This window comes from Prunus avium, chromosome 7 (genome assembly GCF_965620075.1).
Source record: "Prunus avium chromosome 7, drPruAviu1.hap1.1, whole genome shotgun sequence".
Classification (NCBI taxonomy): domain Eukaryota; kingdom Viridiplantae; phylum Streptophyta; class Magnoliopsida; order Rosales; family Rosaceae; genus Prunus; species Prunus avium.
Genome location: NC_142290.1, coordinates 32,987,326 through 33,006,921, shown reverse-complemented (window position 1 = coordinate 33,006,921; position 19,596 = coordinate 32,987,326). Strand labels below are relative to the sequence as shown.

Below are 19,596 nucleotides of genomic sequence, written 5' to 3'. Positions count from 1 at the left end.
TCAACCCGATGTCATAGTTTTCGGCCCCGGGGTTCAAAATCCGGCCAAAGAGGTCGGAAAATGTCCGGCTTGCCGCTTGGGATTAAATAATGGATTGGCCACGATTTGTTCTATTCCATGAGACACAGTGCATGCACTTAAACATTGACGCTTTGACATAACATCTTTTGGCGTTTGAGTTAAGGCATTGGCTTTGTTGCTACTTTCCACTTCCATCTGGAAACAAACGGGATTTTGGCAAAATAAAGTTGACCATTACATAACATTGACCTTTGAATTATCCAGTCTACTAATATCGTCAATGATAAATTGGAATATCTAAATTTTTTTGGCCATCAAATTGGAATGTCTATTTGCATCTAGTTCTTTATTCACAACATTATTTTTTAATTTTAATTTTAATTTTTACTTTAAAAATTAATTAAAAAATAAAAAACTTTAAGGTCCATGGTATACACTACGATTTGATCATCACTCATAAAAAAAGATTACTTGTAATGGATTTTAAGAAAAGAATCTCTTGCCTTCCCAAACGTATAATGAAACCAAACATTGGAAGATTGCGCATGAAAGACTTTGCAATGGACAAATTGTCCTGCAACATTTCCATTAATCAAGGCTGGAATATGCTAAATCCTAATTGGCCTCACCAGATACAAACTTTATATTGATAACCTAGAGGTAAAGTGAACTGGAGGCAATGACATAGCCACCTAAGAAAATGGACACAAATTAAAAAAATATGAGGCATTATTTGGTTTTCTTCTTTACTTTTTACTTTCTACTGCTTATTGTGGACATTGAAACACTGCTTTTGAGTTTGACTTGGCCTTTACTCCAGCCGCCGACCACGTAGACTCGATTATAGAACAATAGTTTTAAGTATCGAAGGTGAAAGAGGTATCAAGTTCGAATCACTCATTCTTTTTCTGGTAAAAGAAGAAGAGAAAACAATAGTCTTAAGAATCAAATTCTTGAAGAAAAGTCACTTACTAATTATTTAACTTATCCACCTGCTTGTGGAAGTGCTTGTTTCAAAGGAATATTTGGCAAATTGGCACAACGTGGATATGCATGAAGTTGGGTGGAAAGTGGAACCCTACTTCAAAGATACTGAGAGAATCACTAACTGCCTTTCGGCTTTCACTTTGTGGAGCTCAACTCACAAACTAAAAAACTATAGCCTGTGCGCCTAAGTGTCTCTGTTTTTTTCCTTCTTTTCTTTCAAAGCAAAATGCCCATTTGAAGTGGCCAATGCATATGCTGAAAATATGAAAGATGATTGCCAATTGGTCCAACCAAGAGAATCAATTCAAGTAGTGACAATAGGATCCAATTCCCCAAATCTAATCAACAATGGAACAATCTACAAGTGAACAAATTTAAATCAAAACTGAATCCATTAAGATTCATAGCTTAAAAAGACGTGAGTTAGACCAGTTGATTATGATATGAGACATGAGTTAGACCAGTTGATTATAATATGAGGTTCGAATGCTCTATTTCTCTAAATTAGAGTAGTTATCTATTGTATTATAAAAAAAAAGTGTTTGCATGCAATATGAACTCATATTACAATTCTTTTTTGGATTTTAATTGAACAATATAAAACATAATAAGTGTCCAAACACTTGAGGGAAAAGTCCTACAACTACCAATGAAAAACTCTAAAATAAAAAAACAAAAGAGAGAGACGATGTGATTGGTAGGTAAAAGGAGGCTACGACGTCGTTTAGCGAGGCGCGTAAAGTAACCTCGTCACTGTGAAGAGCCACCTTGGCGAGATAACAATAAGAAAAAAAAAATATAAGTAAACAAATCGGATATGGTGGGGAACACAGACGAGTTGTGAAACCGTGCCCGCCCGGTCCCTCTTTGTCCCTTTCGCCTCGCTCGTCAACACCACCACCACCATCATCACATTCTAATATCTCTCTCTCTCTCTCTCTCTCTCTCTCTCTCTCTCTCGGCCATTTTCTAGAGAAAAAGCATGACCAGCTCCTCCGCCTCCGGTCGCAAGGTTTGCCCTAATTTCACGAGCAGTACAATCTCAGAAGCGCTTTCTTGTGCAATTTCTGTTTTTTGGTTTATTTTTGATTGGGTTTCTTTGTTTTTGTTTTTGATTTTGGGTTTTTTCTTTTGTGTTCGTTTTTGAATTTTCAGACTTTGAGTAAGATTGCTTGCAATCGGCTCCAGAAGGAGCTCCTGGAGTGGCAGGTCAATCCCCCGGCAGGTTTCAAACACAAAGTCACCGATAATCTCCAAAGGTCTTCTCTTTTTTTACTTTCTGTTTGTTTGCCTAGAAAGAAAATTCAACGGAATTAGAGGAGGATAAGAATTTATAACTTATGCGTCTCACACTTATTGCCGTTTTCGCTTTTCTGTTTAAATTTCCTTTCTTTTTTTCCTCCTTAACAGTTTTATTTGGGGAATGAACTCTTTGGGGGTTTATGATGTCTACTTTTGCTCTTCAATGTTTATGCTTTTCTGCTTCAATTACTTCAATTCAATTCATTATTGTGCTGTGGGATTTGTGATGCAAAGGTGGGTGATTGAAGTCAATGGAGCCCCTGGAACTCTCTATTCTAATGAGACCTATCAGCTTCAGGTAGATTTCCCTGAGCATTACCCAATGGAAGCCCCACAGGTTCGTGCAAATCCATCAGTTTGTGTGATATGCATTTGCTTGAACATATATCTACAAATCATTTTATGTTGGGTAGATTTTGATTTCCATAAAACTGTTGATTTAACCTGTTTTGGTCTGAATCCTTGTGGTGGGATGAACAGGTTATATTTATCCCTCCGGCTCCACTGCATCCTCATATTTATAGCAACGGTCATATCTGTTTAGGTAATTTATGGGTTCCAGTTAAGCTTTTGATGTCATAAGTTACTGAAATTTGCTCTGTTTTGTGATAACTGATATGTGATTTGTACATAGTTAAATCATCGATCCTTTTTCTTCTTGGGTACGAGGATTATTTCTTTTTTTCTTTCTTTTTCTTGATTTGGTATTCATCATTTGTTAAAAGTGACAGTCTTGTCCTCATAATGGACTTGAATCATCCTTTGTTGCTTTTTTTTACACGTAAGTTTTTTATCATTACTTGAAAAATATGTAGTCAATGTTTCACTTCAACCTCAGTTTCTTATCAAAACATTTCTTGCTGAAAATATTTAGTTAGCTGAAACAAATTTTTTGTGAGATAATAATAAACTTTACTCCTTTATTGGCTGTTGTGAAAGCCTTGTGAGGACACTATTGCAAAATGGGGAAGGAAGAAGCGGGGGGGAAGGGGGGCGTAGATAGACTGTTTGGAGCCATATCTACTGACTTGGTTGTGAAATTGTTTTCGTGACTTATATTGCATAGTAAGGCTAGCCTTGGAAATCCTGCTGAATGGTGATTTTTGCTGTAGGTTTGGTTGTTCACTGCCAGCTTGGATATGTTTAGTCTGTTAGTTCAGATTAATTTTTATGTAATGGAGATTTTAATCATATAGCACTAAAATTAAAGATGGTATAGTATCACAGCAGCCTTAAGTTGTCATTTTTCATTGCTGACTTCGTGGTGTATCAAACATTCTTTATCTCCCAGGAAACTTGATCCGTTATGAATCCAATGAGTTAAAGTTTAAGTTACATTGTATTTAAAAGAATATGATTTTTTTAGTTTTACCCTTGCTGCCTCACCTGATGTGCTCTTTTGTTGATATGGAATTTTGTAGATATTTTGTACGATTCATGGTCACCAGCCATGACTGTTAGTTCCATCTGTATTAGCATTCTCTCCATGCTGTCAAGCTCCACCATGAAGGTTTGTGTTCCACTTTTTTCTGCAGCTTGGTGTTTTCAAATCTTTTAACTAGCAAGTCTTTTCCCCCTCTCCATTAATATACAGAAAAAAACTATGAAGTATATCATGTCCAGTCACATTTTTGACACTGATTGCATGAGGGTATGCTTCCAATTTATTCTGCTAAAATACCAATCATTATATTGTAAACATTTGGCATGCCCCTTAAGGCATTTGCAATTAAATGGTATGCTAGATTGAAATATGTAGGGGATATGTATCTAAAGCACTTTGTACATGCCTGCAGCAACGTCCTGAAGATAATGACCGATATGTAAAGAATTGTAGAAATGGCAGATCTCCCAAGGAGACGAGATGGTGGTTTCATGATGATAAAGTGTAATTACCCATGCACCGTCTTCCGTCATGAGTTCAAGAAATTAGAGTAGTTGGCTTTTCTGTTCAAAGGATGACGAAGACAAAAGAAAAAGCATTATAAGAAACTGGGGTTTGTCCCAATTGCTCAATAACTCTTTATAGATTGACAATGCCCGGTACTTGTAAAGCAAAGGGAACAATTTGTGTTTCTACTGATTTTTAAGGAACAAACTAAGGTCAGAGGAAGTTGCTTTAAGCTCATAATTTAAGTACCTTTCTTCCTCCTGTGTTTTCTTTTTCTAGAGGTAACTCCCGCCTCCCTTCAGAGAAGTAGGTGTTGGCATGTATGTTTTCTTGATTGTTATACCATGCTATTACTGTCATGTCGAGTGTCGAGTGTCGAGTTCAAAATTTTTGTATGTTTTCATTTGTTTGTGCAATTTGCATACAGTATGCCTTTGGAGAGCATCTCCTGACCTAAAAATGAGGTCATGTGAGGTCATCTTTAATAAAATTCCTTAGATTAATCTAACGGCACATATAGTTAATAATCCTAACTCTCACTCATGCTCCTCTTTTTACTCAAACAAACCCTTTTTTTTTGGGTTTGAATCGCGAGGTGGTCTTGGATGGGCCCCAACTATGGGTGGCACCTTTAAGCCTTGTCTGCCGCGCAAATCTCACGGCCTGGAGTTCCGGGCCGAGGGGATGTGCGTTAACACGGGGTTTCCTGTTTTTGGGTGCGGAGCGGTTGTGCGCGGGCGTGCCAGCACTGTTTACCGTGCGTTGATGTTTAGGTGAGTGTTGGATGGGTGAATGGTGCGCCTGTTTGATCTGTCTTTCTGGTCAAATGATTGTAGCCGAGAGAGGAACTGGTCTCGGCTGTTAGGTTCACGGCCTGAACTACAAGGCCGTCGAGTGATGGTGTTGGTGGTGGGTTTTGGGCGGTGCTCCGGCGCGCTGCTCAGGGAGCGACGGTCGTGTGATATATGAGGTGAGTGAACGAACAAACAGAGATGGTGCTCCGGCGCCTTGAAAATCAAGGGTCGTATGATATATTGATGAATGGATTCTGCTTACAACCTAACACTACTCCTAGGAAAGCAAGTAAAGATATTGAAAGTGCATTACAGAAGAAAATAAGTTGCTCCGTGGGAGGCTTGTTTTGGTGTTTGAACCCTTTGAATGTAGCTTGAGCCTTGTATTTATAGGAAGAGTCCCTGGATGAGTAATCGAGGCTGAATTTGCGCATAGTGGAGTCTGATTAGCGCAAGTGGGTAGTCCAATCGACATTTGGGATCGTGAAGTATGGTGATGAGACCCCAGAAATCCTGGTGAATCTCGGCCGCCGCGCTCAATCGTGGGTTCTGAACCTCTGGCCGTGGAGACGCATTTATGGCCTGGATAGCTGGTGAACCAACATCTCAAGCTATCAGAATTCTTGTGAGAATGTCCACGTCTAATCACTCTGATCTTCATCACCAAATCCTGACTTCAGTCACTTCCCACCTTCCCTCATGCATTAAATGCTACTTTGTGGCCAATGGGTTTTGCTGCATTAAACAGGCACTACTTCATTAAATGAAGCCTGGGACCCTGCTGTCACGTGATGATTTGCCTTTAATGTCTTGGCCGCAATTTTGTTCGGTCTCGGCCTCGGCCTATGCTTGAGGCCGAGATGATCATGCCTTAGCATTTCTTCTTTTATTCTTTAAGGAAGGCGAATATGCCCTGACGAAACGCTGCGTTTCAACCTCTGCGAACAAGTGCCAGGGCCGAAAGGAAGGGCTCCTTCGGCCAGCTCGTGGCCGTGATTTATCAGGCACAAACAAGCCTTAATCACAACCCAGACTAATCCCCGCTCACACCGGGTCGACCTGTAAGGGGTAAAGTATTGGTCAAAGTGGTGACTCCATACGAGAGCAGGGATCGAACTCCTGACCTCTCTTAAGGAATGAGAGTGCCGAACCACTCACACCAACTACCTTGGTTTCAAACAAACCCTTTCAATTTGCAAAAATAAAAATAAAAATAAAAAGAATTTCAACTCTTGTCTTCCTTCCTCTCCAGTAATCTTCTCCTCCTCCTCCTCTTGCTCTTTTTCACAGATGATATAATCTTCTTCTTGTGTCTATTGTTTAACTAGATTTCAAATTTTTTATTTGAAATTTTTTTTATTTATAGAAAATTGGTAATTACTCATCAGAAAACAATTTGGATGTTCTTTCTTTGATTGTGTAGCTTTCTAATGCAAATAATTTGGATGCTAAGGGCTGTGCCCCCTTAGATTTTTATTTATTTAATTTTTTTTAGTTTTATATTTTGAGTAATCGCTTAGAATTAATAGTGAAATATGAAGTAGACTCCATTTCTGTTTGCTTGGTGAAAGATTTTAAGCAAGATATATTGCACAAACTTATATAAAATTTGGAAAATTAATCCAATTTGATGTTAACATTCTCCCCTGAACCATAAATCTTTTATGTCATAAGTATTATTATGACAGTAATCACTACAATAAACTAAAGCAAAAAAGGGATTCTTTTGTTCGCTGTTTGGAATTGCTAATGTGTGATGGAGATATTGAAGGTGTCTCTGTTAACATAATTTGAAACTGGGGAAGGATATAATAGTGAAATTAAATAAGCTTGGTTTGCACAGCAACACCGCACAAAAACCTTCTAATAAGCATGTAATAAGTAAGCTTGATGTTCATGGCAGGAAGACAAATTTTTAGTTCTTGTACATTTATGGTTTGCTATCACAATAGTAACAGTATACACTTACAACATGAAATTCATGCTAAAAGAAATGAAATTTGCGACCCTAACAAATTAGTTGGTTTTCACAGAACCAGCATAAAAATTTCATGCGTGGTTCTCTGCTGCACGAGCTCACGAGCCTTTCCAACAGGGCACAGGCTAGCCTCTCTGCTGAGTAGAAGACGCTAACACGCGTGCAAGAAACTTTTTCTATCAACATATGCCCATCTAATTTTTTCTTTGTAAATATTGATCAAGGCTTTTATTATTATTATTATTATTATTATATATTTATCAGGCATGTATCGAAAGAAATATTTTTTGAAAAATTACACAAACTCGTAAGATATAACGCAGTTAACCCCTAAGAGAGAGAGAGAGAGAGAGAGAGTACAGAAGATAAAAAAAAACTACTAATATACACAATTATTACCCCATGAGGTATAATTTTATGAACATACATTTTCTTCTCGTTTCAATAATTTACCATCTTTAATTGAAAATTGGAAATAAAAAGCTATAAACGTAAATGTTACTACTGAATGAAGGCTTGGAACGACTCAAATTATGAGCCTTCCTATGAATCTACATATGTATGTGTCTTCTTTTAAAAAAGAAGAAGAAAGTTTTAAGTCTTGAAAAAAAAGAAGAAAGTTTTTAACTAACCAAAAAAAAAAGCAATATGCAATAAGAAAAACAGGAAACAAAATCTTCTAATTATTTGGTTCTTTCCCGATTTCTTCCTAACTTGGAGAGCACGAAACGATTTAGGGGTTTACTTGGCGAGCAAGGATAACTGACTCAAGAATTGTATATATATAGAGGGTCAAACCTTCTTCTCCATTGTGCTGATCATAGCATCCATCAGAAACCCTTAGTCTCTCTCTCTCTCTCTCTCTCTCTCTCTCTCTCTCTGATCAATCAGAAACCCTAGGAAACACTCTGTTCTCACTTCTAATCATGGCCAAGTTCGCCAACTCTTTCGACCTGCTGGGCGAGACCGAAGACATCGATGTCAAGGAACTCATCAGCGCGGTTGATGAGAGGGCCGAGTTTTTGGAGGTGAAGAAGAAGGCGATAGAGTCGGCGAAGAAGAAGGCGATGGAGGAGGAGAAGAGGAAGAAGGAGGCGATAGAGGCGGCGGAGAAGAGGAAGAAGGAGGCGGAGAAGAGGAAGGAGGAGGAGAAGAAGGAGCGGCTGAGGCTGAGTATTCAAAAACATTTATTACTCGGAGGACAAAAGAATAATAATGGGTTTTACAGAAGAGGCCAGAACAGCCAAAGGGATTTCAATTCCCAGAATTTTCGTGCTGCGCCGAAATCTGCTGATGATACTAGATCTGTCTCCAGTGCTGCTAGTATTGTGTTGTCAGAGATATCTTTTGGGAGCTTTTGCAGAGAGGATTTTGAAGAGTTGATGAAGAAGAAGGAGACTGAAGTTGTTGCGGAGAAGAAACGGGAAGAACAAGGTGGTGAGGAAGAGGGGAACAAAACCCAACTACAGAGTAATGGGGTCAATGGAAGCAGCAGCAAGAGTTCTTCTGATGGAAAGAAAAAGTCAAATATCAATGGAAGTCTGAGGAGAAAACTGAAGAAGAAGAGGAACGAGGAGAAAAGCCACAGCGAAAATGCAGCAGCTGTTGGTGATACTACTGGTGCTGCTGTGACTGCTCCTGTTCAGAACAAGCCTACGCTTTCGTACACTTTGAAAGAATATGAGAAGATGAATATGAAGAAGAGTGAGAATCAAGAAACCGCTGTCGAACAGCCCCCTCAGCCTGCACAACGGCATCTCGAGCAGCCTCAAGACCACCATCCTGCACAATGGCAGACCAAGCAGTCTGCACAACAGAAGGCCGAGCAGTCTGCACAACGGCAAACCAAGCAGCCTCAATACCGCCATCCACCACAGCCTGCACAACAGCAACCCCAGCAGCCTCGATACCGCCATCCTGCACAATGGCAGACCAAGCAGCCTGCACAACGGCAGACCAAGCAGCCTCAATACCGCCATCCACCGCAGCCTGCACAACAGCAGCCCAATCAGCCTGCACAACAGCAGCCACAGCAGCCTGCACAACAGCAGCTTAATAGCAGGAATGACGGCTCCTGGAATCCAGTGAAGGATCGTAGACGGCGGCAAGATTGGGGGAACTATAACTCTGATGGTAGGTTTGAAGAAAGTTGTTCGCGACAGGCCAGGGTTGCGAATAAGGAATTTTTGATAAATCCTGCTGAATTTCCAACCCTGAGCAGTAAATAATTGTATTTGTTTGGAGATAGATTTTGAACTTTTCCTAGTTGAGTTACTCTACAAGTAGCCATTGAGGCACTTTTTTGGATGGTGATGAAAACTGTTTTCACTTTAATAATTTTTTTTTTTGCAGTATTGCTTTATTAATTTCCTTGGTGTTCAATGTGTCAAATTCCTTAGCCAAATAAAAAAAATTTAAAAATCCAGCCACAGTATGTGAAAGTTTTGGGATAGAAACAATCTTAAACTCTCTTCTAAATCTTCGTATGCACATAGAAATCAAAGCAAAATAATTTGTGTGTCTTCCGGAGTTACGAAGTCTGTTAAATGAGTGTTTTTCTGGGGTTAATTAAGAACATTCAACTTGTCTGTAAAGCATGGTTAATTACATGAAGTCTTGTTGCTGCAGCCTGATAGAGAAGACGAACTTGTGATGGTACGTTGTAAGGCAATTAGCCGGATGCTCATTTTGAGTTGAATATAATCTTAGCTGAATTTCCAACCCTGTAACAATTTTATTATTTAGAAGAAATAGGTTTTTGGTCTCATGTGCAAGACTAACTCATAAAAGTTCCACATAGGGGAAAAATGCAGAGATAAATAAAGCAAAGAGAATTATTGTGCGTGGAGTATGGCCATGTAGTGTAACGAAACAGTGGTTTAAAGTGTTCATTCTCCCTTCCAAATTAGCACCACTATAACTGTAGTCTTCCCAAAATGTTATGCAGTCTGTAGACTTTGGCTCAAAACTTGAAATTTGACTTCAATTGGTGGGTACAAGAAGCAAAGTAACCTCATGATAATAATGTTGAGAAAACTAGAGTACACAACTCTAATATAGAATTATTGGAGACAAAATAAGTAATCAAATTACTTGTATTAGACTCACAAAATATTACAATAAAGCAACTCTTAAAGGAAAGACCAACTCTTAGAAGCACTCTTTCTCACTTTCTGAAAACAAACTCTAGAATACTCACTCACACTCCTCATAAGGACTACTTAGCTCTATAGCTCATCGGTCACTCTTCTTCTTGACTTGCTTCTTGATTCTTGATTGGTTACATTTGAAGGCTTTATGCCTGTTTATAGGAGAGTTAACCTTTGCTCTCCATCGACTTTGGCTTCTCCATAAATCCTAGCCACATGTGTGTGGCATGCTCTAGACAATTCTCAAAGCTTCAATATGGCTGCTGACTTACTTTGCCAATCCACCGACTTGGGCTTTTATACTTCAGCCACTACTATTGTTTTCTCCTAAATTGATCTACATGTATCTCATGTTTATTCTAGTGTTGTAAATGATGGATGGTTCATAGATTGAAAATGAAGAGTAATATTGAGTGAAATACCATGTTTTACAGAAAGTTGAAGACTTGTTGCTCCTAAAAATGGGCTGAGCTGGGCTGTTTATCTTGGGCTTGGTTAAGTATTGATGGGCTGGGTTGATATTTTAACAGATAAAATATAAAATAATTGTTGACTAAAGTTTTCGAGTGGTAGACAAGGCACCTTGATCGAGAGTCTAATACGATGTTTATCATCTTTGACTATTATTGCCCTCAAATCCACCAACTACGCCATCCTTTTAATTCAATGTACATTAATTAAATTATATACAAAGCACCTTAATCATCACTGCCGGCCATTGAGCATACCTCTCTCTCTCTCTCTCTCTCTCTCTCTGAGACCTGAGGACTTGTACAGAGACTCTCTCTCTCTGAGACCTGAGGACTTGTACAGAGATCATGGATTACATGATTGAAGTAAATCACCAGAGGATCAAAACCAATGGAATTTGGCTGCATGTAGCAGAAAAAGGAACAGGTCCTCTTGTTCTCTTGCTTCATGGCTTCCCAGAACTCTGGTACGCTTGGCGCCACCAGATCAACCACTTGGCCGAGAATGGCTACCATGTGGTGGCGCCTGACTTGAGAGGCTATGGTGACTCTGATTCTCCTCTCAACCCCAACTCCTACACCATTTTCCACATAGTTGGAGACCTCGTCGGCTTACTTGACCATTTTGGTCAACAGAAGGTGAGAAGCTTTTCTCCAACCCCAATTAAAAAAAAGAAGTTTATAAAACTGTTCTGTTTATGAATTTTTATGAACATGTTCATGTCATGATTTATGTTTCAGTGAGGTGTTTAAGGATTCTTTGACATTCTTATATGTTTTGTGGTTTGAGAAGGCATATGTTGTGGGGCATGATTGGGGAGCGGTTGCTGGGTGGCATTTGAGCTTGTTTAGGCCTGATAGAGTGATAGGGCTGGTAAATCTATCTGTTCCATACTTTCCGAGATCTCCAACAACTAAATCTACCGAAGCAATCAGAGAATTGTATGGAGATGGAACTCATGTCATTCAATTCCAGGTACCTCCTTAATTTCTCTCCACAATTCTTGTATGCATATGTATATGTGTATGTGTGTGTCACTTTTAATTATGGTTTCTTGGCTGAGAAGGAACCAGGAAGAGCAGAGAGAGCGTTTGCAAGGTATGACTATACGACGGTGATGAAGAAGTTCTTGCTGATAACCGACAACATGATAGCTCCTCCGGACATGGAATTTATTGATTTCCTGGACACAAAATCAGCATTGCCAGCATGGCTAACTGAAGAGGATATCCGGGTCTTCGCTGAAAAATTTGAGGAATCTGGATTCACTGGTCCTTTTAACTACTATCGCGCAATGGACCTGTAAGTGTACAGAAACTTTACTTTGTTCTTCGTTTCTGGAAAGATGTTCTTTCCAAGCTAGGCCTTAGGTACAACCATCATAGGCAAAGATACTTATTCTGTTCCAGTTTTAACATACTTAATTAATCACAAGCTTTTATTCTGTTAACATATAAGATAAGGATAATAACCCCACTTAACTTTGATAACACATGAAATTGAATCCCAAGTCTCTTCCCTGCCTTCGGGCAGAATAAAATACAAGGTAAAGGAAAGCAAAGCCTTTTATTAAGGAAAATGCATTCAGCTCACCTGTGCAGGCTTTGGCCAATACAACAGACCAACTCACCCATGTTGGTCTGCATTACCTTTTGGTCCTTTTGTTTTGTTGACTGATACTAGTGATTGTGATAAACAGGAGTTGGGAGCTTCTTGCACCCTGGCAAGGATTGAAAATTACAGTACCTGTGAAGTTCATGATTGGTGACAAAGATTTCGGCTTTAAGTCAGATGGAAGAAGTGAATATGTGCTAGGTGATGATTTCAGGAGCCTTGTACCCAACCTTGAAGTGGTTGTTATAGGCGGCCACCATTTCATCGAACAAGAGAACCCTCAAGAAGTCTCCAGCCAAATACTTTCCTTCCTGCGTGAACATCCTGTAGATCAATGAAATTGTTTAGTGTGCTTCTGAATAAATCCCAAATGGTTTGTGGGGTACATTGAACCAATATGGGGTTCAACTAGAGCCATCCTTTTCTTTGTTCTGTATCAGGGTTGGATGATTTTCTGTGCTTTGTGTTTGTTCTTTCTTCTTCTTAAGGCATTTAGAAATTCTGTTTATAACCTAATGTGATGGCCTCTTAGATATGGGGAATTACACATGGCATGCCAAATTAACTACCACCTGGATTTGTAAATTAAGTTTTGGAATTTTTTAAATTTATCAGTGACATGAACATAACCAAAAATTTTGTTAACTGTAAGGTGGCTGCATTCAACCTTGTTGATTTGGGGAAGGGTTTAGGCCTTGTTCCGTAACGAAAACCAAAAACTTCATAGATTGAGACAAAGCAAATAGTTTATATTTCTTGGCTGCAGTTCAATACAACCAAATCCTTCTGTTAATTTGTACTTCAAATACTAAAAACTTTTGAAAGATAATTCTACACCTACACAAATTTGTTTTTACAATTAGTTTACTCTATGACCAAACGCCGATGTCGCATTTCCACGATATAACACAAGATGGGTTGCAATAATAACATACAAAACCATATAAGCCGGCAGCCATATACTATAACAATTTTATACACCAAAAAAGAAGAAGAAAATAAAAATAATGGTAGATGGTAGTTTCCAGGAAAATGATCAAGAGGAGACTGTCAAGCACTGACATTTAGCTTCCTGTGGAACCACGGGAATTGTCAACAACAACAAGTACATGACAACTAAGAAATTGAGAAGACGAATAATCAGGTCAAGAAAGTTGTACCTTTCTGCACCATAACTAGCTTTGGAGCATTTGATACGTCTCTCACCTTTGGTCTGCTTCAAAGTTCTCATCTTTGACTGTTTGAAATTCAGAGAGTTGCCAAATCATTTTCCACATATTAATTACACATATATAATTGAGCTACAAAAAGCCAGTCCATTCACACCATTAAGCACACCAGTTGGTTTTATTTTAATTTTATTTTCTGAGACTTGGAGAGAAGAGAATATGAATGAGGTGACTCACCAAAGGATCAAGACAAATGGGATATGGATGCACATAGCAGAGCAAGGGACAGGGCCTCTTGTGCTTCTCCTCCATGGCTTCCCCGAAATATGGTATTCGTGGCGCCACCAGATTGGTTACTTGGCTAAGCATGGCTACCATGTTGTTGCTCCTGATATGAGAGGCTATGGTGACACTGACTCTCCTCTGAGTCCTACCTCCTACTCTATTCAACACCTTGTTGGAGACCTTGTTGGCATTCTTGATCATTTTGGTGAACAAAAGGTTTTTTTCTTTCTTTCCTGTTTTCTTCTTCTGTGTTTTATTTTATAGTGACTGTTTTGATTGTTTGTCTCTCTTATTTGAAAGGCATTTGTAGTGGGACATGACTTTGGAGCCGTTGCAGCTTGGCATCTGAGCCTGTTCAGGCCTGACAGAGTCAAGGCCCTGATTGCACTTTCTGCTCCATACTTTGAAAGATCTTCAAGCACCAGGGATTCTGAATCTGTGAGGCGAATTTTCAGTGACGGGTGTTACGTTTATCAGTTTCAGGTTCTTTTTTAGTCAAGACATGAACATGTTCTTCAAGTTAGCAATCGTGTTATGTGTTTGTGTAATTGTATTTGTAATTTGTGTATGGTGGTAGGAACCAGGAAGAGCAGAAAAGTCGTTTGCAAGATATGATTATTTGACAGTGATGAAGAAATTCTTGCTGTACAACAAGACAGATTATTTGGTAGCTCCTCCTGGAATGGAGATCATTGATTATTTGGAGACACCAGCTGTGTTGCCGCCATGGATTTCTGAGGAGGACCTCCAAGTCTATGCTGAAAAGTTTGAAGAATCTGGCTTCACTGGTGCCCTCAATTATTTTCGTACAATTGAGCTGTAAGTATAGAGTCTGTAGACACACCAACTAACAACCCTTGAAGAATTTATGGTTTACTTGCATAAATTTTTCTACCCCGTTTGGTTTGGTGTTGGGGTGGGTTGTTAGCAAGCTTAATTGACAAGTCAACCGCAAAGAATATTCAAATGGCTTTTGAATTTTAAGAAAATCCCAATTTGATTTGTCTTGTTTTCAGGAGCTTTATTGATGTAACTTGGCTAATCTTTTACATCTGTTAATTTTGAAAATGGGAAACAGGCACTGGGAGCTCATGGGACCATGGCAAGGATCAAAGATAAGTGTTCCATCAAAGTTGATTGTAGGTGACAAAGACATTGGCTTTGAAATTGTGGGTACAAGGGAATATGTGAAAGGAACTGTTCTTAAGAGTCTTGTGCCAGACCTGGAAGTCGTGATTCTAGATGGCCACCATTTTATCCAACAAGAGAAGGCTCAAGAAGTCTCTGACGAAATTCTTTCCTTCCTGCGCAAATTTTCGACATAATAAGACTTTCCTCCACTCTGAATGAGTTTTGTATTTCCTCTTTTTCACAACTTAAATGCTTTGTTGAATATACCTTCCAACACATTTTATTACCGCATTTCCAACCTCAAATAATGTCGTTGTAGCTAGAACGAGTGCTCAAAATTGAGGATCAAAAGAAGACCTTACTCATTCGTTCTAGCAAATTTTAGAAATTTCAGTACATTTTCGTATACAATAAATGTTATTGAAGCAGCAGGAACATTTTTCAGAAGATTTGGGGTGATTCCCTTGTAGAAACCTCTAACGCCCTCAAACCTACAGCCCCAACAAAGAAGGAAAGGTTAGCATCCTAAGACAAGAAAGAAAAAGAGAAATCGAAGGGGATATATATCATGGAAGGAAAGGCCATCTAGCTATCTGATCTCTTGTAACATTCATTACCAATTGAATCAGATAGAGATTTGCATAAAGAAATTATTTCCAGATATTTGCATCATATGAAAGCTAAATTTCATACTTACCGTACAGTTTCCCTTATCACATGCCAGCTATCCATATATCTTGGAATTCCTTCACTGCTAGGTCGTTGCTGACAAAATGAGAAAAATCTCATTAATAAGGAATACGAGCAAAATCCATAAAACATGTAGAATCACAAACGGCAACTTCAAAAGTTATGCTGAAGGGTTTTAGTAATAAAAGCTCGGACTGTTTCAGACTGGGGAAACTTCTAAATATTGAGACCATATATAGAGAAAACATTATGGATATACCTGCAATCGAGATCGCATCACCTGAAAAAAGAAAAGAAAGAAAAAAATCATCACAACCACATAAGTAATAATCTACAAATGAAATGAACATCTAGAAGAATTTTACACCAAAGCCAAAAATATATATTTATGCATGCCTGGAATGGATATGATAGAAGAATAGCAGCAACTTTAGATGATGCCCCCAAAGCTGCATAGTCAACTGAATTCTGTGCAAAAAACAATAGACAATAAGACCTCTAACCAGGGTGGTTAATTTGCCTAATGAGCTCAATCCAAGACCTGATTTGCACGCCCTTAAACTTGAACAGATGGAACCAAAGAGCAACAAACGTAGATTACCATACAACAAAAGATGATCTACATTATAGTAGCTGTGTAAACACCTAGACTTCTCCCAGATGCATCTTCATGAATTTGATATCCTCCAATAAGTAAATTCAATAAAGCGAAGGTTCCATATTCTTCAGGTAAAATAAAGTGGACAAAAAAACTAAATGACAGTTCCCCCACGAAAGTAAGTGTAGAAGAAAAGAAATTAAAATGACAGTGAATGGATAAGATGGATTCCCATTAGTAAAATATGTAGTATATGCGCTTCTATAATAATCCTACACCTCACCACTAGGTAGAGTTAAAGAGCTGTGTTATGAACCCCATATAAGTAGTAGATGATCAGGCACAAGGAATGTATGTGTTTTCCTCAATCATGAACAAAACAAAAACAGGCATAGTGAGCAGAAGAGACGTACTATAATCTGATTCATGTTATTGCCAAACATCTACAAGCCCATACGAACATATACAAAAATTTGTACACCAATTACCAAATCACATTTCCGCACCAACCTGGGATTCTTCATTTGGTGCAGTAAATACTAGACAATTGACTAGAGAATAAATTTACCAACTACCAAAAGGGACCTCTGTATTGAACTATATGTGAAATGGGAATGTAAATTAAGAATTCCAGAACAAGTAGATCTATGGATTAAAATAGGTCCATTACTACAGAACATTAACTGCATGAACAGAGAAATACCAACACTGAATCAGCGCTTCCAGAATGCCTTCTGCTTTTTTTAGACTTGAAATCAACAACTACTTTACGGAGTTCTTCATATGCTGTGAATTGAATAGCACCATGAGATACCTGCTGAAACAACACGAAGATCTGTAAGCTGCAAAGTTGTGAAGCATGAAGGACTAAACAGATTTTTGGCATGAGTGATATATGTGTATACTATAATGCACTTATAATCTTCAAATGTAATTAAGTGTAGAAGTACAAAATAATCTCGAGAAGCATTTCCATCTCGCCACTCAGCAGTGTATATCATCAGATATGTAAGACACCCCCCACCATATTTTCCCACTACAAATTTTTCACAATTTTCTTCAGTGTCCTTTTACATGGATTAACTCTAAGTGTCCAAAATCTTTAAATAACACCACAAAGCATGAACATGGTATTCTTTTAGTGATGGTTAGAAGCTGTACACAGAGGCTCTTAAGTGTCCATGGGAAGAAAACACAGTAAACCCCAAATCCTCTGTACAACTCTTATAAATGATTCAGGAGAACCAAATATTTTTGTTGTTAGTTGTAGATAAAGTGATATACCCATATTGATTGTTTCATATGATTATAAGAGAGAGAGAGAGAGAGAGAGAGAGAGAGAGAGAGAGAGAGAGAGAGAGAGAGAGAGAGAGAGAGAGAGAGAGAGAGAGAGACAGGGAGAGAGACAGAGTCATTATTTTCTAATCTTTAAATATTATACTGTACATCTATGCGAGAAAACAAAGACAGACCGCCATAGAAAAAGCTCATAGACAACAACATACCAGAAAAAGACTGGGAAGAAGACCTTTATAAAGCGCAGCCCATCCTTCCTCTCTCACTATAGTTCTTAAGGCATCTGAAATATGATTAAAAATAAAAAGAAAAAACAAGTTATGAACATAAGGACATAGAAGAAAAATTCTCTGAAATAGACATGTCAAAGGTGATTGAGCAAATGCATTTAAGTGATAGCTTTTGCAAACTCCCAGGAACCAGGAAGTTTTCTAGTTTGGTATTTGTAATGGTGGTGAAGTTTGGGGTTGACTGAGCATGTATGCTTGATATCTTTATTGGCTTTCTGATAAAAAGATATAATTAAAGCAAAGCAAACTTCATGACAATTATAATCCTGTCCTATCTTCTATGAACTACTTGATAGCCAAGCAAACCAATCTTATAAAAGAGTCAAATTCTAGAAGTCTACATCAGGGATAGTTTATCTTCAGCACAAACTAAATAAATAAACAAATAAGTAATATTTAGCATGAAAAAAACTAATTGCAGGCATCACTATCAAGTTAAAGTAAGATATGGAGCAGACCATAAAACCCCGAATATGGTTGAGTTTGATGAAGAGGAGTCTGAAGCTGCAATCTTGTTTTTACAAGCCAAATAGGATTTGTGCACAAAGAAACCTGACAAAATCACAAGGTTGCTATCATCTATAGGTAACCATGTGCTAAAATCCTGCCTACCTTCTAAAAATATTAGAAGGGAACAGAAAATGGAGTTATATTCCTCGGAACACTTGTAAATCATTGCACCAAGCCAAATGACAAAAATGACCACCTTCGGAACAATGTTCTTATAGCATCAAATTCAGGAAGGTGCTAACCTCCAACTGGGAGTCTGGTATATTCAAGGATTCTTTTAACTAACCAGATATTTTCGTTAAAAGTTTCAACAAGTGTCTTGATTTCAAAGTACAAAAAATTGGATACCTAAGGATGCAGAGTTCGGGAATCATGTGTGTGCCATATGCAAATAAAACCGACCACCAGGATCAGATAGCAGTTTCAGAAGAAGGAAAAAATTCCATTAATGTCTTTTCAATCAACGTTTGCAGAATACTCACCAAAGCACCAGCTTCTGCTGCAGAAGCGAGATGAAGACCAGGGCTCAGCTGCTCATCCCTGTTTTTAGAATACCTTTGTTTCGCTCTTCCATAGCTACATAATACAGAGATTTTGTTTAATTCGTAACATCTTTCAGCAAACAAGAACGAAAAAACAAAAAACACAAAAATCCAAATGAAAAAAACCGAATTACAACTGCATTGCGAAGATAGAATCCATTGGCATGCGTGGCAGGAATATTCATCAAGTAAAAAAATTCAATTTACACTGGAGCTGAAGGCATATATTCTAAAATCCCATACATTGTTACTTACAAGAAGAAATATAAGCCCCATGAAACAGTGGAACCAAGAACAGCAGGAGAAAAGCCTGCATAGAGTCCTCCCAAGCGCTGCAAGACAAAGCAATGTGAACCAAATCATCATCAACAACAAAAACCCTTAGGTGGGTTTTGACAAGGTGAGCCGAGGATATATATATATATATATATATATACCTCCAATCGAGCAATAGTGAAAATTGCGTGAGCCGTGTTCTTGTAAGTTGGAAGATTGGAGCCTCGACCATCGTGGACTTGAAATCTCGTACGGACAACGTCTAGAGGATGCATCGCCGCGACAGTGGCGAACCCGGCGACGGCGCCGGCGGTGGCAGTTTCCCACTGCCACTGCGACGCCGACGACATTTGAATTTCACGGCAGATTCAAAAGCTTGATGCTTCCGACTACAGCGGCGGCCGGCAGGTCTTAAACCACCACTGTTGCCTTGTGCTCTGCAGCTTAGGTTCTGAAAGCAGCAGGCTTTTCTCTGCAATCGCTTACCGGTACAAGACCTGGCGGTTTCGATTTGAAATCCTAAAACGACGGCGTTATATGACGAACGACTACCGAGTAACGAGGTGGACTTTGCCTCTGAGTCTTGTCTTGAGTGCTGTCAG

At 38.7% G+C, this 19,596-nt stretch overlaps 4 protein-coding genes across 5 annotated transcripts; 3 read left to right on the top strand and 1 right to left on the bottom strand.

The window, feature by feature from the left end:
- Positions 1 to 1,834: 1,834 nt before the first annotated feature.
- Positions 1,835 to 4,459, top strand: UBC17 (ubiquitin-conjugating enzyme 17). Its single transcript, XM_021978766.2, has 6 exons — positions 1,835 to 2,020; positions 2,164 to 2,267; positions 2,545 to 2,647; positions 2,791 to 2,854; positions 3,732 to 3,820; positions 4,107 to 4,459. The coding sequence occupies exons 1-6, from the start codon at positions 1,991 to 1,993 to the stop codon at positions 4,200 to 4,202; spliced, it is 486 nt and encodes a 161-aa protein (XP_021834458.1). The 5' UTR covers positions 1,835 to 1,990; the 3' UTR covers positions 4,203 to 4,459.
- A 6,346-nt stretch (positions 4,460 to 10,805) lies between these two features.
- On the top strand, positions 10,806 to 12,754 carry LOC110774217 (epoxide hydrolase 2). The gene is made up of 4 exons (XM_021978759.2): positions 10,806 to 11,231; positions 11,386 to 11,568; positions 11,660 to 11,895; positions 12,293 to 12,754. Exons 1-4 carry the CDS (start codon positions 10,941 to 10,943, stop codon positions 12,543 to 12,545), a joined length of 963 nt encoding a protein of 320 aa, XP_021834451.1. The 5' UTR covers positions 10,806 to 10,940; the 3' UTR covers positions 12,546 to 12,754.
- Positions 12,755 to 13,455: 701 nt separating this feature from the next.
- Positions 13,456 to 15,442, top strand: LOC110774080 (epoxide hydrolase 3). The gene is made up of 4 exons (XM_021978611.2): positions 13,456 to 13,877; positions 13,962 to 14,144; positions 14,239 to 14,480; positions 14,740 to 15,442. Exons 1-4 carry the CDS (start codon positions 13,596 to 13,598, stop codon positions 14,984 to 14,986), a joined length of 954 nt encoding a protein of 317 aa, XP_021834303.1. The 5' UTR covers positions 13,456 to 13,595; the 3' UTR covers positions 14,987 to 15,442.
- On the bottom strand, positions 15,138 to 19,529 carry FOLT1 (folate transporter 1). Of its 2 annotated transcripts, none has more exons than XM_088244050.1 (10): positions 19,156 to 19,529; positions 18,974 to 19,050; positions 18,659 to 18,752; positions 18,125 to 18,218; positions 17,586 to 17,659; positions 16,784 to 16,897; positions 15,879 to 15,950; positions 15,742 to 15,762; positions 15,490 to 15,557; positions 15,138 to 15,283 (listed from the first exon to the last, which is right to left on the bottom strand). In XM_088244050.1, the coding sequence occupies exons 1-10, from the start codon at positions 19,342 to 19,344 to the stop codon at positions 15,151 to 15,153; spliced, it is 936 nt and encodes a 311-aa protein (XP_088100176.1). In that variant the 5' UTR covers positions 19,345 to 19,529; the 3' UTR covers positions 15,138 to 15,150. The 2 variants fall into 2 exon arrangements, with proteins under 2 accessions (XP_088100176.1, XP_021834313.2); XM_021978621.2 differs by having other exon boundaries at positions 16,784 to 16,894.
- Between the last annotated feature and the right edge of the window lie 67 nt (positions 19,530 to 19,596).

Excerpts from the sequence above, each read along its gene's own strand:
- UBC17 (XM_021978766.2), top strand. The coding sequence starts at position 1,991 with ATGACCAGCTCCTCCGCCTCCGGTCGCAAG. Across the intron at positions 2,021-2,163 it reads CCTCCGCCTCCGGTCGCAAG|ACTTTGAGTAAGATTGCTTG; the intron begins GTTTGCCCTAAT and ends TTGAATTTTCAG. Across the intron at positions 2,268-2,544 it reads GTCACCGATAATCTCCAAAG|GTGGGTGATTGAAGTCAATG; the intron begins GTCTTCTCTTTT and ends TGTGATGCAAAG.
- LOC110774217 (XM_021978759.2), top strand. The coding sequence starts at position 10,941 with ATGGATTACATGATTGAAGTAAATCACCAGAGGATCAAAACCAATGGA. Across the intron at positions 11,569-11,659 it reads CTCATGTCATTCAATTCCAG|GAACCAGGAAGAGCAGAGAG; the intron begins GTACCTCCTTAA and ends TTGGCTGAGAAG. Across the intron at positions 11,896-12,292 it reads TACTATCGCGCAATGGACCT|GAGTTGGGAGCTTCTTGCAC; the intron begins GTAAGTGTACAG and ends TGTGATAAACAG.
- LOC110774080 (XM_021978611.2), top strand. The coding sequence starts at position 13,596 with ATGAATGAGGTGACTCACCAAAGGATCAAGACAAATGGGATATGGATG. Across the intron at positions 13,878-13,961 it reads ATCATTTTGGTGAACAAAAG|GCATTTGTAGTGGGACATGA; the intron begins GTTTTTTTCTTT and ends CTTATTTGAAAG. Across the intron at positions 14,145-14,238 it reads GTTACGTTTATCAGTTTCAG|GAACCAGGAAGAGCAGAAAA; the intron begins GTTCTTTTTTAG and ends GTATGGTGGTAG.
- FOLT1 (XM_088244050.1), bottom strand. The coding sequence starts at position 19,344 with ATGTCGTCGGCGTCGCAGTGGCAGTGGGAAACTGCCACCGCCGGCGCC. Across the intron at positions 18,219-18,658 it reads CAGCAGAAGCTGGTGCTTTG|GTTTCTTTGTGCACAAATCC; the intron begins GTGAGTATTCTG and ends TGATTTTGTCAG. Across the intron at positions 15,951-16,783 it reads GAAGCGCTGATTCAGTGTTG|AATTCAGTTGACTATGCAGC; the intron begins GTATTTCTCTGT and ends TTTTTTGCACAG.